The sequence below is a fragment of the Rhamphochromis sp. 'chilingali' genome (assembly GCF_963969265.1).
Source record: "Rhamphochromis sp. 'chilingali' genome assembly, chromosome: 4".
NCBI lineage: Eukaryota > Metazoa > Chordata > Actinopteri > Cichliformes > Cichlidae > Rhamphochromis > Rhamphochromis sp. 'chilingali'.
Genome location: NC_137948.1, coordinates 29,430,128 through 29,445,987, shown reverse-complemented (window position 1 = coordinate 29,445,987; position 15,860 = coordinate 29,430,128). Strand labels below are relative to the sequence as shown.

The 15,860-nt window shown below is 38.9% G+C and overlaps 3 protein-coding genes across 3 annotated transcripts; 2 read left to right on the top strand and 1 right to left on the bottom strand.

Annotated features, from left to right (window-relative positions):
• Window positions 1-1,686: 1,686 nt before the first annotated feature.
• fgg (fibrinogen gamma chain) lies at window positions 1,687-5,044 on the bottom strand. Its single transcript, XM_080880156.1, has 9 exons — window positions 4,904-5,044; window positions 4,772-4,819; window positions 4,464-4,650; window positions 4,258-4,342; window positions 3,694-3,824; window positions 3,285-3,418; window positions 2,689-2,873; window positions 2,246-2,523; window positions 1,687-2,146 (listed from the first exon to the last, which is right to left on the bottom strand). Exons 1-9 carry the CDS (start codon window positions 4,964-4,966, stop codon window positions 1,962-1,964), a joined length of 1,296 nt encoding a protein of 431 aa, XP_080736282.1. The 5' UTR covers window positions 4,967-5,044; the 3' UTR covers window positions 1,687-1,961.
• Window positions 5,045-11,245: 6,201 nt separating this feature from the next.
• lrata (lecithin retinol acyltransferase a) lies at window positions 11,246-12,485 on the top strand. Its single transcript, XM_080880162.1, has 2 exons — window positions 11,246-11,972; window positions 12,078-12,485. The coding sequence occupies exons 1-2, from the start codon at window positions 11,274-11,276 to the stop codon at window positions 12,228-12,230; spliced, it is 852 nt and encodes a 283-aa protein (XP_080736288.1). The 5' UTR covers window positions 11,246-11,273; the 3' UTR covers window positions 12,231-12,485.
• Window positions 12,486-13,320: 835 nt separating this feature from the next.
• LOC308395353 (lecithin retinol acyltransferase) lies at window positions 13,321-14,755 on the top strand (the record flags this gene model as incomplete). The annotated part of the gene is made up of 2 exons (XM_080880163.1): window positions 13,321-13,806; window positions 14,600-14,755. The coding sequence occupies 2 exons, from the start codon at window positions 13,321-13,323 to the stop codon at window positions 14,753-14,755; spliced, it is 642 nt and encodes a 213-aa protein (XP_080736289.1).
• Between the last annotated feature and the right edge of the window lie 1,105 nt (window positions 14,756-15,860).

Below are 15,860 nucleotides of genomic sequence, written 5' to 3'. Positions count from 1 at the left end.
CCCAGAAGAGAACATCTATCAAAGGTTATCCAGTCTAAACTTTAACCTAGCTGTGTGTGGGCGATGCCTGTGCCGTGGGATGGCAAATTCAAACAATCTAGTTTTTTAAGATGAATATTTTACTGACATTATTGTGAGATTAGTTTAAAAAACTAATAAAAAAAAAACCCTAAAACAGAACAAAAATATCACCGACTGTCTTTGGTCAGTGTTCATAGCAGTTCATGTGTCATTTGGCATAATTATGTACAAAGGATCTGGTGGAATTTGAACTCCATGAGATATTGATGTGAGTCTGATGATGCGTCTGGACAAGAACAACCAGTACAATACAAAATAAATAAATGGTGTTGGTGTGGTTCAAAAGAAACACGGCAGTGATTTTCCAATAACTCTGCAACAATACGACAAATGGCTTTAGGTCAGACAAGCACACAACACGGTTTGTTCAGTTAGCAACATGCTGAGATCACACAGTAACTAATTCATTAGACCACCTGCCATAAAAACAGGAAAACACAAATACTTTGTAAATCTCTCAAGAAATTGTTTTAAACCAAAATTATATCGTTAATGACGACAACAAAAATTATGTTGCTATTTTTTAAATTTCAATTTCTAATAGACAAATTTGATCTGGCACACTGAACTTCTCACAAATTAATGGAATAATTCTTTCAGTAAATGTATTTATTATTCAAGTAAATGAATAACTATTTTTTTAAAGCTGCATTTTTTTCTGCTTTTTGAAAAACAGTAAATGTGAAAATTCATGAATAACAAAAATAACTATATTGTGGCATTAAAAATATTATGTTTAAAGAGCTTGCACATAAAAAATAATAAAGAATTGCTAGTCAGTATTTTTAGTACTTTTACTTGCTTTTACACAGCTATGGCATAAACCTCCCTTGCATTGGGTGGGGATCTAATTAATTTGTGAAAAACTGTGAAAAACTGTATCCATATATATATATATATATATATATATATATATATATATATATATATATATATATATATGTATATATATATATATATATATATATATATATATTCGTGCTGTCAGCGTTAATCTCGTTAAAATGGCGTTAACTCGTTGATTGTGTCCAGGGGGGCAAAGATGGAGATGGAGATCTGGAGGGGGGCGGGGGGCAAATATGGAGATTTGACGTGTTAATGCGGTTATGGCGTTAATGTTATTCTAACGACATTAACGCTGACAGCAAATTGAATGAATTCTTCGATAATAAAAAGGTTGAAGGTATAAGGGGCATGCTTATTAAGCTCCTACCTTACGTTTCATTACTGTAATGAAGATATTCTCTGAAGAACCCTTTATGTACTCGTACTGAAGTGTTTCCAGCTTTTTGGTGTTGTGCTTTGATGGTCGCTGGCAATGCTGATATTTTACAACTGCTCATTTTATGAAAGAGAAAAAATCATGGCCTAGTTTCCGTGTTTTGTTGCTTTTAGAGTAAACTCAGTTGGCAATAAGTTCTGTAAGAGGGCTTTGATGTGGCATTCAGTTTGTGGGGTTTATTACAGCAAATAAAGTGGACACAACATAAGTATTTAAGGTGGCATTTATGTCAGGGCATGTCTTCACACACAGGTGTATATAACTGACTGTTCATTATACCTTAAGACAGATTTTTGTTTCATTTAAACATATTTTTTGTTGGTTTTATAATTCAGCAGCTAGCCAAACTGACTTTACATTAATGTATATCTGAGCTGACAACAACTTGATCCATATAAATATTGACCACCCATTTCTAGAGAAGCAAAGAGCTTTATTTAAAGATGTGAAAAACAGTGAAGAGGAAAAAGGAACTCAGATATTCTGGAGACATTACAGAAAAACAAAAAGTCAGTAAGTTTCTATGGAGGCATTTTATTTAGTCTAAGGAATTTTCAGGGCTGTTAGTGAGAGCATAACAAAAACCTGGTCCCTTTTTTTAACCATCTCCAAGTCCACCAAACTGTTTAACTCCAGCCTGCTGTCCTCCTGTTGTGATGCGGCTGAGGGGAATGAGTTTCATGGTGGTCTCTTTCAGGGAGTACCAGCGGTTGTGCCACGTGACCCAAATGATGCCATTGTCGAAGCCATATTCACCAGCATCCTTTTCAGTGTACCTGCCACCTGCATAAAGATAATGCAAACAGTTTAGACCTCACATTAATTAGTGCATTTGTCTCTGTTTATGCTAACTATGGCTGCTCTTAGCCAGGAGGGTTTTACCCTGGTAGTATTTTCCATTCAAATGTGCAGCATGACATCTGTTCATCCACCAGCCAGAGCCATCCTGCTGAGCACAGTTTCCGTCGTACTTGTCGTTGTCCTTGTCAAAGGTGCTGAACTGCATGCCATTGTGTGCTGTGTAGAACTTGTCGCTGGGGTCCTCTCCAAAGTCAAAACCATCAAATGCATCTCCTGCATCTCCACCAAAGTAGAAACCGTAGGTCATCCGGTACATGTCGATCTCTGGTCCCACTCTGAACATGTTATAGTCGGCATACCTGGAGAAATACGGCCACCGAGAATCGTGGATCTAAAGTTAGTTTTTGGTAACAATTGTTGAATCATCTCTTTTCTTCTTCTAAGCTAACATCGCTACTAGAGCGGTCATGTTTGCCTTGTCCACAAGTCCCTTTCTTACATAATCTGTTATCGTGTGTGTGTACCTTTTGTTGCCGTCCCAGTCGACAAGCTCTATCCTGAGCACAGTGGGGAAATTGGTGCTGGTAGTGAGCGCGTGAATCTTCTCGTTACCTAACCAGAACTCTGTGGTGTCATCTGGTGAGAGATAACCGAAGCCCTCCTTGTACTGGACCCAGTTCTTGTGGAAGTTCAGACTGCCATCACGTCTCTGTAGGCAGGAAGGCGTGATCAGATTCATCAGTTTATTGGGTGGTTTCTCCACTTACTTAACAAAACATTAATGATTTAATGCCTTCATGGCTTAATGAAAATTGTAGTGAATATTTAATTTTACATAAATTTAGAGATTAATTAAAATAGATCACAAACGTTTCATTTTATGATTTCTGTTATTAAATCACTGTCGTGATTTCTCAAGTCAAAGGGACGGTCCAAAGAAATGCTAATGACACAGAAGAGGACTTGTTTTTAAAGCCAAAGCCTCGATTTTTGGTTACTCTTAGGTTTCACGTGTACGTGACTTTTGTCTGACTCTTATTATTCATTTCCATCCCAAAATAAATACACAGGAATCACTTAATGTAAGATCAAGATACTTGTGGCCTCAGATGATACGTACCCTTTGAATTACTGTGAAGCCACGTCCAAAGCTGTCAATCTCACAATAGACCAGGAACTGCTCCGTTGATTTTATTGGCTTCACATAGTAAAGACCGCTGGTGGTGGCGCCCTTGTTTGCAACGTCCTGGCAGTCTGATTAGAAAAACGCATTTTAAAAAATGAGCAGCCTATTATGAAACACAAAAACCTGAATATTTTCTAAGTTGGGTAAATAATTATGTAATCACATCCACTAGAAAAGGTCACAGGACATTACATCTAGGATAAATGTTTGCTCTGCTCTGAAGCAGCATATTGATTTAGCCTGTGACTAAACGCTGAAAGAGAACAAAATGTTGTTTGGATGAGACAAGATTGAGAAACTTGTTGTGAAACGGACCTAGAGGTCTGTTTCTTCTTTTTTTTACCTGTTCCTGTGGTGGGTTGGATCTCAACTGTGTCTCTGCAGGGCTCATTGCATTTCTGCTGCAGCTGATTCGAGAGCTGTTTCAAGTCTGCCATTCTTCTGTCATTGGAGGAGATTACGTTCTGAAGTTCACTGGAAGGGAGGATTACAGTCTATGACATGTACCTTGGTTTTATACATAGATAAAAAGCTGAGATGAATCCTGAGTATGAACCCAAACTTATACAAAGATCTAATATAACGTATAAGATCAAAGATTTTTAGGGACATAGGGTGGGTAACAAATGTCTCCTGAGTGCATTGAACTGTGGGAATAGGTGGACACTGATGCTGCTATGTATCGAGATTCAGTTTCAAGCTTCCTTTAGAGTTTTGTGTTTTGCACATTGAGAACGTGACAGAAGTTCATGTTTATTCAGCAACAACACATTATATTAACAAAAAGAATCATTTATATGTTGTTGATTTAAAAAAAATCAATCAACAGATGAGCATTGTAACCAAATGCAGTGGAGTAACTAACTGTTATAAGAGTATAAATTGAACTTTTGGTAAGGTAACTTACAATATTTGCCGTTCTTGAGCAGTTATGGTCTTCTGAAACCGAACAACATCATCCAGGATACTTGTTGACTTTTTGAAATGCACGTCTGAAATGGAAAAAATGAGCTGGTTTGACCGTATTCTCGATTTCGCATCAATATGCTGCTCAACCTGATCGCATCAATGTAAGTGTTAAGATGATTAGATGTCACAAAATAACTGCGTTACCCGGGTCAGAGCTCTTTTGATGTGCCACAGCTGTATCTTTCATGTAGGTAATTGTTTCTTCAGCCCCTCGAGTCAAATTGGCAATTGTTTCCAGTTCCCTTAGCAAGCTGTCCAAATCCCGGTCCACCGTTTCTGTATATGTTTGCATGTAATCAGCAACTCCACATGTGGTTGGACAGTATTTTCCCTAAACACAGATGGAGCATGTCAACAAAACAAACAAAACTCTTTACGATAGTGTGCTTTTATAGAAATATAATCCATCCCGAAAGAACATTTAAAGCTTTGACTTAAAGCTGCGCACTTACAAAGCCATCATTGAGCCTGCATTCTTGTATGTTGTCTCCTCGGATTTGCTGCACAAAAAAGGAACAATCAATACAATTTTTATGCTCAATAAAACTACATCAGCAAAAGTGCAACAGTGCTCAGTGACTTACTGCTGACGAGAAAGAGAAAAGTAATAAAAGTCCCCCTGCTGTTGTAAGAAGTGATGGAGCCATGTTTCTTTGGTTGCCAGTTGTGGTTTCGTCTCGTTGGAGAATGAAGAGCAGCTCGACTCTGTTGGTTATTTATCTGAACAAGGTCCTCAGTCCAGACTTTGATAAGGGGTTCATAAGTAAACAATCCCACTCACTTTGTTGTGAAAATCCTGTGACTCAAATGTCCAACAGCCATCATTGTCAGGAGCTGACGCGGTCTGAAACTCATAGCTGTGGTAAAGGACACTTGTATGAGATCGCCATGTACTGTACGTCTTTGTAAACTCTGGTGATGGTAAGGCTGTCAGCAAGTTTGAAGAAATCGTGACTCATCTTGCACTTTAAGACCTGACAGTATTATTGAATTTGGAAACCAGCGTAATTGAGCTCGTTCTAGCCAAGAGTTCAGATTGTAACATAGTTTATTTACCTTTCTTAATCTTTGCTTGATAAAACAAACAACAAGCAATCCTTGTAAAAATGCCATAATATGTTCCTGTGAACAAAAACTGGATTTTATATTTTAGACTGATTAAAAATGACAATTATTAACAACACAAAAGATAGTGTTAAGTGTCCATACTGACAATAACCAAAATTACACATTAATAAATTATTCTGGCTTGCTTAATTTACACTTGCATGAATAAGACTTTTCTCCCAACAACAGTAATTTTATTTAATGATCACTTTGATTCTCAATCAGCCGGTTAAAATTATTACTATTCTTTACTATCCTAACAAGGGTCCCCCAACCCTAGCAAAGTAGTTATCTGTGGTTTCTGACATGTGATGATATGGTCATGGTATAAATCAGGAAAGGCCTTCATCATAACTACAACGGGCAGACTACTTGTAAAGCCTTTAAAACCTTTCTGTAGTGAATCCACCAAGCCTTATAATGTCGCTAAAATATGTTTACTAGATAAACTGTTTTACAATAACAGGGCAGGCTGTGATACTTTGAAACTTTTATTTTGAAAGTTGACTGCACGGGCATGTAAAACCAACCACTAGTGGCTGTGGAATCACAATAGACCCCACAAGACACATACTGTATACACAGGACACCAAACACACCACCAAACTGATGCAGTGAACTGACTTTTAAATGGTTATTTTTTGTTGTTGTTGAGCGAGAACAGACAACTCTAACACCATTTTCAGAACTATCTAAATCTTTGAAAATAAGCTACATAAGCAGCACTGAAGTGCACCGAAGTAAGCTTTGCCTTACTGAAGTTTCATGAAAACAAGTTTCTGTTACAAAGTGTCTGTGAACAAAATGCTGTTGGAAATAATCATAGTGGAATAATCCCTGTGGACTTTGCAGTCTGTATGTATGCAGGGGAACACTAACGATCCTCTTCCTTAATTCTGCAGGAAAAATCTACTTTTCTAGGAAAACAAAGCAGCTAAGTTACAGGCTTAATTTATAAGGACCACATGTGCTGCTGCGTTACTGTTGTCTGAGCTGGAGTCAAACTGAAGCAAATACAGACCAACGTGAAAGAGCAAAGAAAACCCCCAAACTGTGGCGTGTGGTCAAAGAAAGCTCAGATATGATTAATGAGTAACTGCAGCACTCTTTGTCAGTGGCTAATTCCAATTTCATGGACACATCAGTGTAACTAACAACAGCTTTGTTGTGGATGAATCCATTTTAAAACATTTTATAAAGTTGCTTTATTTTAGAGGGACATATAGTCCCATTCAGGCCATCTGAAGTAATCTCATCATCAATGCACATTTAATCTGCATGCAGGGTGAGTGTTAGCAGATTACATTTTTTAGACAATACTGTGTTTCTGAGGGAATTTACATTTTTATTGCATTTACCAATAGTACTTAGTTGTTTAATACCCATAAGACAATACATGAACACATATTCAGATTTACTCCACAGTGTCCGCAGACCCAGATGGCTTTTGACCTTTATTATGGTGTTGGGAAATAACAGCTAACTGAGTTAATGAACCCAGTGCATTTGAGCCCTGAGCCTTCTTGCTACATAAAAATACACATACTGATACATGCATACATCATGAGGAATTTTATACTAGCCTTTATACTACTCTATCACATGAATTTCACCCTTGGGGTTCCCTGTTGACAAATCAGTCAACAAATCAGCTAATATATGCCATCACACAATGCTCTGGGAACGTGACTGTAATCCCTGCTCATATACGTCAAATGATCAGGTGGGTATTAAATCACTTACATCAAGTGCTGTGGGGGCAGAGAAGCACCTAAAAACCTAAAACAAGCAGTTTCAAGGACCAGAGTTTAGAAACCAAACATTATTGTAATGCAACTGCATAATGTTGTAGGAAATGACCTACAACAATGCTGTTTTGGTAAATGAATTAAATTAAAGTGTGTCTTACTTCTTTAAATACTTTAATATTTAAAAAAAAAAAAATTTCTGTACATGCATATTTTTAATATGTTTTTTTCAATTTAAAGAGATAAAGGAGACACTAGTCTTAACAGCAGCTGACATTACGTCCAATCCGGATTTGGCTCCTTGAAGGATTGCTTCATCCCCGGGTCAAAGGTCAAACTCTCTTCTGTGCCTCATTTTACTGAATAGTGTTCTGCCATTCTTTTTTTTTTTAAATTAAATTTTAAGGATCAGTTGGATGGATCATGCCGTGGAGGGTTAAGCTAACCCCCACCAACATACTGCGAGACAATACAGTTAGCATTAAACTAAACTACAGGTAAAAATGCAGGCACTAATGCAATTTTGTGTGTGTATCCCAGTAAAAGCACCAATTGAGCTCATCACAAGGCTCCAGTTTCATGCTGCTCTGCTTGTTTGAGTCACAGTTACAGGAAACATGCTCTCGTGAGGCAGATGAGTTTGAAAGTACCTCTGCTGTCTTTTTATGAAAGAATTGACTTTTAATTCTACTGCAAATTGTTTGCAGACTTCACTGCTATAATATTGCAGTATGGTGGAAAAATCAAATAAACTGGCACAACTAAGTAAACAGATCCTTCCAAAGATGCTGTGTAGTTTTAAAAAGGTGTAGCTGCTGAAAATAGTTTTTTCTGTGGCCATCTCTGCAAGGTGCTGTGAGCAAACACACCTCTTGTTATTACAACAGAACAAACAGTAAAGATACATGTGACTTAATATAGCTTAATAATGGTTGATCTGTGGGCCCCATGTTGACATTAAATGATAAACCTTTGTGTGACCAAGTTTTATTATGTGGAAAAAAAACAAGCCCAGGATGGATATAAAGCCTCGCTGACCTGAGAATGAACTGCCAGGCCCATGAACCTAAACAGTGTTGAACTTTTGCTGAACTTTCTAGAGACACCAGATGGAAAGTGCCTCTTTCTTTCTCTAAGTGCCATGAAGACACAGGCACGCTCTCTAAACACCGGGTTCAGGATGTTTAGATGTGTTTTGGGCCATTGTCGATGTGTTCACATGCTCATGCCCGACTGACATTCTTACACTGTTCGCGCGTTATCAGGATGCAAAGCAACCAAAAAAGCAAGTTTTTAGTTTTCTTTACAAAGACTGTGCATACTCTGGAAATAGGTCACAAGAATATTATGCAGAATAAATGCAGTTTTCTTTAAAATGAAAACATCCACATTCCACATCTTAGGAAAATACGTCCTTATGTCAGTAATCAACTTAAGCACCAAAGCTGAAAAACAAAGTCAGCATAGTTCACAGGTCATCTGACCAGGAATTAAATTTAAAGAGCCTTGTTTGGATGCTTCAGCGGTCACAACTATAATTCTGGAGCTGTTTGACTGTGGCGTAAATCTCCCCAGGATGGAGGGCAAAGGTTTGCGGTTTGGCCACATTCGGGTTCAACCTGCGGTCACGTTAAGTCGCCTCAGCTGAAGGTGGTGTGATCTGCAGTAACACATGCGGGGACATTGACACTTTGTTGTCCACATATCACAAACTAATGAGTAAAAAGTACATTATCATCATCAGTAATTCTTCTAATATCAGGATGTAATGTAACAGATTTGTAGTCAGCTTAAGTCACACAGACTTTATTTGTTTCTGCTGGTGTGTTTTTGTGGAAATAAACTTTTTATGTTAATAATGCAACTACCTGTGTTTGTCTGCTGTATATGCACATTCATGTGTTAATAAGAAATACATCAGATCGAACCTTTGTGGAATGCATAACAATAACAATGTTCTGTGCACTGTTTGTGGCCCTCGCACTCATCAGATACAAAGTCATGAATAGCCTAACATTACTCATGATTTCCTTAAAACTGGACCACGAAGCAGTTTTTATGAAACATTACTTCATCTAGAGCATTTACTTGGCAAGCAAAAGGTCGCTGGTTCCAGCTGGAGACACAAATCCCTTTTGGGATTGTGTCAGAAAAAGCCTCTGGTGCAAATCTCTACAAAATCAAAAATTTGGAGTCACCCACTGTGGGGAGCAGCTGAAAGTGGCTTCTTCTTCATTATCATCCACAGGTGAATTCACAGCTGTGCGTGCTACTTGTTGCCCGTTGATGTTTTTTCGACATTAGATGTCAGCTACACAGAGAAATAACCCCCAGCTAAGAGCCAAATATCTCGTTGTTTGCTACTGCTAACAACCATTGCTGCCGTGAGAGACTGATATCAGTTTTTCAACTGATTGCAACCCATTGCTTTTTACTTGGGTCCTTCATTCATCACAATTAGAGTTTTTAATGAACTCTCATTGTAAATATTGTTTTAGACACTGAATTATAAATCAGAGAATCACTTTACCTTTAGGTCTAGATGCAATACCTACACATTGTAGGTTTTCCCTTAAGCAGATATTGGCATTTTTAGACTTCATCTATCCAATAATACTAATAATAAAAGACAAACATTTCTTACTAATACTAATTTACGCTGAAATTAAAGTGATTAATCTTAATTAATCATAATCATAGCTTAAATTAGGACACCTCCAGCACAAATATTGATATGAGACTTTGATTTTCATCTTTGCTTATAATTTATGAGTGTAACTCAAGTTTTATAGTGAGCTGTATAGCTTATTGCTTTTTATGGTCATTAATCAAACACACACCTCATTAAACCGGCTTTCTCACAGACACAGTCAAATACCAGCAACGATTTATCCTTTTCTGAAAGGATTTTGCAGAATCGAGGTCAGCAGACAAATGTGCAACAAATGATCCAAAGACAAGCACAAAACGAAACAAGCTGTTGTGTTTCTCAAAGTATTTGTATCTGGGTTAAAGATGAGCGTGTAAGTGAAGCCTGAAGGATTAAGGTAATCTCATCATATGGTTCCTCTGGGAAAGTGTAGGCCATCCAACTTATTTTGGTAGACTGATCCTGGATTGATGATGGAAAAGGACGGATTGTGAGTCAACAAAATCCACGGCCCAGAAATGCCTGTTTGGGTGATAATCAGCTTAATTGTCCAATTTGAAAACACAAATAAAAAAACAGTTTGCATGACAATAATTAGCTTGACAGAAAAAAGCTCCAATGAGAACAAAGTTTTCATTTAACTTTATTTTTTTTAAATACTCTTTTATATTATTCTAGTTGTTTTATGTACAGGTATCTAACACCATCGAACTCGGTTGGAGCAGTTGGAGCAAACTCAGTTGGAGCAAAGTGGTGAGCTGGTTAGAACCATCTCCTGACAGCAAGACACCCCTGGCTTTGAAACCCATGCAGATGTGGTTGAACCCACATCTGCATGGGTTCTTTCCACAGCTTCCTCCCACAGTTCAAATACATGGATATTAGGTTAACTGTTGATTTTAAATTGGCCACATGTATGTGACTGAATGATTTTGTTCATGCAAATGTTCTTTTTCTTAAGCTTGTGCTTTTAAAAACGTATTGATACTGAATATCCAGAAATCTGTCATTTACTAAGTAAATAAATAAAAAAGGCTTTGCTGACATGATGCAAAATACAGAAAAACACAACTTAAAAAGAGATTTTCCTTTGTAGTTATAACTTTGCTTTTGTTTGTCTCCTACACTTTTAAACACAATAAAGGCTGGAGCACAAGTGGCTATCAGAGCAGTACAGTTGTTATGAATAGAGTTTATAGAGTTTATACAGCCTCTGTGAAAGAGGACTTCCCTTAACTTACAGTGTATTCAAAAACTTTTGATGCATATCATGATGAGTTCATCTTGTTTAACATTTCAAATCTGCAGTCTGAACGCAGACGTACTCTGCCGTTCCTCGTTGAACTAATATTTCACACGAGTTCGTTTTGCGCTCAGTGAGACAGATTAAAGCGGTTTAGCGGAAAACAATTGCGCATGTGTGCACCGCAGAAAACAACTAAAGGCAAGATGCTAAAGAGACGAACTACGAAGAATGCGCACGTGCGCAAAGTTACTCCTGGCCAATCGTGCCCTTGGGATTTTCTGGACGGTCTTTCTCCTCCTCGTGCGAGGAAGGATAAAAAGGCCATTCCACACACGCACTCTGGTGTACTTCCTCCGCATATGTTCACGATGCTGCAGCTGCTGACATTCTTGGTGGAGAAGGTCTCCCTTCTTTTCAAGTTCAAACTCTTTGAGTCCAGCTGGTTAGAAAGCCGGCAGCGGGAGCGCGCTGAGCGACGCACTCCATCGCCACCCCTTCGCAGGGGAGACGTGCTAGAGGTTCCCAGATCCCTCTTCACTCACTTCGGCATCTATTTAGGCGACAACAAAGTAGCCCACCTGATTCCAGACATCCTCCCCGTGCTCACGAGCAACGACAAGCTCATCAGCTCTGTCATCACAAACGAGAGGCTCATCCTCGGCTGCATATACAGGTGTGCCACGGTGCGCGTAGACACTCTGGAGGACTTCGCGTATGGCGCCAGCATCCTCGTGAACCATGCTGATAAGATGATGAAGACGCCACCTCTGCCCGACGACACCGTCGCCAAGAGAGCTGAAAAGCTCATAGGAGCCTTTCCGTACAGTTTACTGTGGAGTAACTGTGAACACTTCGTGACGTACTGCAGGTACGGAGCAGCAAGGAGCCGGCAAACAGAGCAGGTAAACATCCCGAATTGCCTGGGGCCATGTCTAAAGTATGCCGAGACTTTTAAGAAATGTTACAATGATAAATAACTTTTTTTTCCTGTTTTCTTCCCTCCGCAGTTCTGTGAGGTCCTAAAATCAATCATCAGGGACCAGCGCACTGTTATCGTTTCCGGGCTGCTTGGAATTATCTCTGTTGTTTACTTTGGTATGGCACCTTTAACTACATTACCCACAATTCTGATTCCCTTCACTCTCTGGATGGCTGGTTAAAAGAGCTCAAGGCAAGAAGCCAATAAAGAAGATGAACTTTTACTTGGCAAAACCTCCCTGAACACTGAACTCCAGCTTCATGCTTTGTCACAGTTCTCTGATTTCACTGGCCAACAGTGTTTGATGTATTATGTTGTTACTGCATCATTAGTTTCTTATTTTACTCTCAAAATGTGGGGACTAAACTGATTTCTTTATTAGAAGAATACAGTGAGTTATTTTTGCTAACATTGGACTAAATCAATAATAATGTTGTATGTAAATAAAGGTTATGAATATGACAGTTGTTTAATAAACAATGCATTTTTACATGTTTGCCTCGTGTGAATCTGACTCTTCTTACATCGCCACATGAATGCCAGTGGAAGAAGAGGCCTGCATCACCCATGCTAATGGCAGATAACTGGTCATAGGGTCAGCTGTGGAACAGGCTGCGTGAGAAAGCCTCCAAAACAATAGTTGACAAACAGATAGAGAGCAAGTGATGGATTATCGCAAACCTTTATACTTTTATATCAAGAAAGAGTCAAACCCATCACAGGACTACATTTGGCTTTAAGGGTATTTGACATGAAATTATAAGAACCTATCTCAGCTGAGAGTCGGGGTACATCCTACACAGGCTGCCAATCTGCTGCTGGACAACCAGCAACCACTCACACCCAGACCTACGATAAATACAGATCACAGATATCTATCTAATATATTTCTCTCAATATTCAACAAATCACTGAATAATAATGAGACTGGTTTGAACACTTGGAGGCCGATCTAGTCTGCAACAAAGAAACTAACAAAAGGTGCTTCTTTGGGTGTAATGGCTCAATAACTGTGACCTTTAAATTGGAATTGAACTTGTTGCCCAATTAGCCTTCCTGATGGGGGCGCTTCACCTTAATACCCCACAAATAGGCCTGAATTTCAAAATCCAACCACACAGAAAAGGGATTAAAGAAAGCTCCTTTGTTTTCCTGTGAAATTCACACTAAAACATTGAGCAACATTTAATCCTCCTCGGCAGACTCGGCCCTCCCATTTCTGTTATAAATAAAACGGTCAGGTGTCAGCCTGTGTGCTGCACACTGCCATCATGTTTCTCTACCAACTGCTCAGCTTTTTCTTTGTAGTTTCTAAAAAGGAAGAGAAGCCCAAATATGATTTATCTCTGTACAAGCGCGGCGACTTGCTTGAGGTACCCAGGACATTATTCACACATTTCGGGATTTACCTGGGGGACGATCGTGTGGCTCATCTCATTCCGGACATCCTGCCTGCGATCACCAAAAACAAATCTGCGATTGCAAAGATGGTAACAAATAACCGCCTTATCCTGGGGGCCATCACCAAAGAAGCAAGCGTCAGAGTGGACTCTGTGGCAGATTTTGCTTATGGCTCCGAGATCCTGATCAACCACGTGGATAAAGTGTGCGCACAGCCTCCCTTAGATGGAGACGAGGTGGCTCGGAGGGCAGAGAAACTCCTGGGCTCAGTCACCTACAGCCTGCTGTGGTACAACTGTGAACACTACGTCATGTACTGCAGATATGGAATGGCCATCAGCTACCAGACATACCAGGTAAACTCCACACAGAAAGGCCTCCCAGCAGCAAGACTAAAGGATGAAGTTCACTTTTTTCCAAGTCTGACTTCAAACAAGACTAAATAGGTTGTTTGTCACTGCGTTTAAACCTCGTGTCTATTCTTGTTGTAGAAACATAATTTTTGAATACCTTGCCACACACAGAATAAATGCATTTAAGGAAGTTAGACTGCTACAAAATATTTGTTTGATTGAATTTTGCAAAGTATTTTTTTTAATAAAAAACCTATAGAAGACAGTAGATTTTGCTATTCACTTTATTTTGAAAACCATATTAGAAAGAAATCTACTGGTATCTATTGCAGACGGGAAATATAATTAAAGCAGCCAGGACCATATATATTGTACCAGACATTTTATATATAAATTTTTTACATAGGTGTTATTTTAGAAAGGAAAAACATTAATTTAGACTTTTCCTCAAATAGGGTGGACTTTTTATAATTACCTCACTAAACAGTGTGTAAAAATGGTTTATTAGTACTTTTTAGGGATTTATATTGAAACAAAGACTTGCCTTTTAAAGGTTATGTTTATTTATTTATTTATTTATTTTGGGGGGGGGGGGGGGGGGGGGTTAAGTTTTCCTGCATTTGTTATTTTGAACTTAACTATTTCCTGAGGCGAGCAGCTCCATCTAGTGTTACTTTGTGTCCACATTGTTGTCATTAAGACTTTCCCTTTTCAGAACAAACATCTTCTACTTTTCTAAATTTATCTCACACACTTTGTCATTTATCACAGCCTAATGTTGACATTTTCCCCCCAGTTCTGCACTACGATACGGAAGATCGTGTTCAGCAGACTGAGCGCCCTTTTGACTGCACTGTGTGGCGTGTGCACTGCGCTGTATGTAGGCTGCGTGACGCCGCTGATGTTTGTACTCATCCTGCTCGTCTCATTCACCATCTGGATGGCTGCCTAATGACCCCTGGAGAGACCGACCTGAGAGAAAGGACTCTGGCCCTGTTTTTGCTGTGTTACTGAAAACACTGGAAACAAGGTTTCTAGGTTGTTGTTTCAACTTCTTATATATGGCTGTTTTAATTTCTTTCTTTTTTCTTGTAGTTTTCTGAACTGTTAAGTAAGCTGTGATATTACTGTAGTTTAGCAGGTTTATTTAGCACAAATGTATTATGACTCAGGTGCAAAACTTTAAAGACTTTGAATAAAGCTCAAAGACATTTAAATAAAATAATGACTGAGATATATGATAGAGTACAGGGATGAGCTGTGCAGTAAGTGTGATAGATGGGTTCAAGGTGGGGGTGGAATTACATCAGGGATCAGCTCTGAGCCCGTTCTTGGTTGCAGTGGTGATGGACAGGTTAGCAGATGAGGTCAGGCATGTCTTCAGATGACATTGTGATCTTCAGTGAGGGAGTACCTGAAAGGATGGAGTTGTGCTCTGAAGAGGAATGAAAGTTCAAGATGTTAAGATTTTAATTGGGAATGAAGATTATATATCAGAGGGACAGCTCAGGTTTCACAGTGAGAGAGGAAAAGTTGAGATGGTTTGGACATGTGATTATGATGGACATTCCCCCCCCCCAAGCAGCAGGAAAAGAGAAAGGAAAAAGAGGAGGTTCGTGCATGTATTGAAGCAGGACACGCAGCGGGTTGATGTGACAGAAAAGACCGCTAAGGATCGGGTGAGATGGTGGCAGGTGATCTACTGTGGTGACGCCTAAAGGGAGAAAGATGATGAAGAAGAAGACGAATACAATATATGTCAGTGTGATGGTGTATGCAAATTGTATTGTGATAAGACTCACAGAAATGACACAACTTGTTACTTTTGTATGTTGTAGAATAAATTACTGTTTGTACCATGTGGACAAAAGCGCAATAAATTCCTTCTATTGTAATTCGTTTTTGTTATTCTGTTAAACAATTTGAATTTCCCTTCATGTTGCATTACTTTTATGGCTCATAGGTCATATCATTACATTATTATCTGCTGCTATTTCAATCGTTTTTGACAACGCCTTGTCTGGGAAAAATAGGCGGAGACAACAATGCTCAGAATT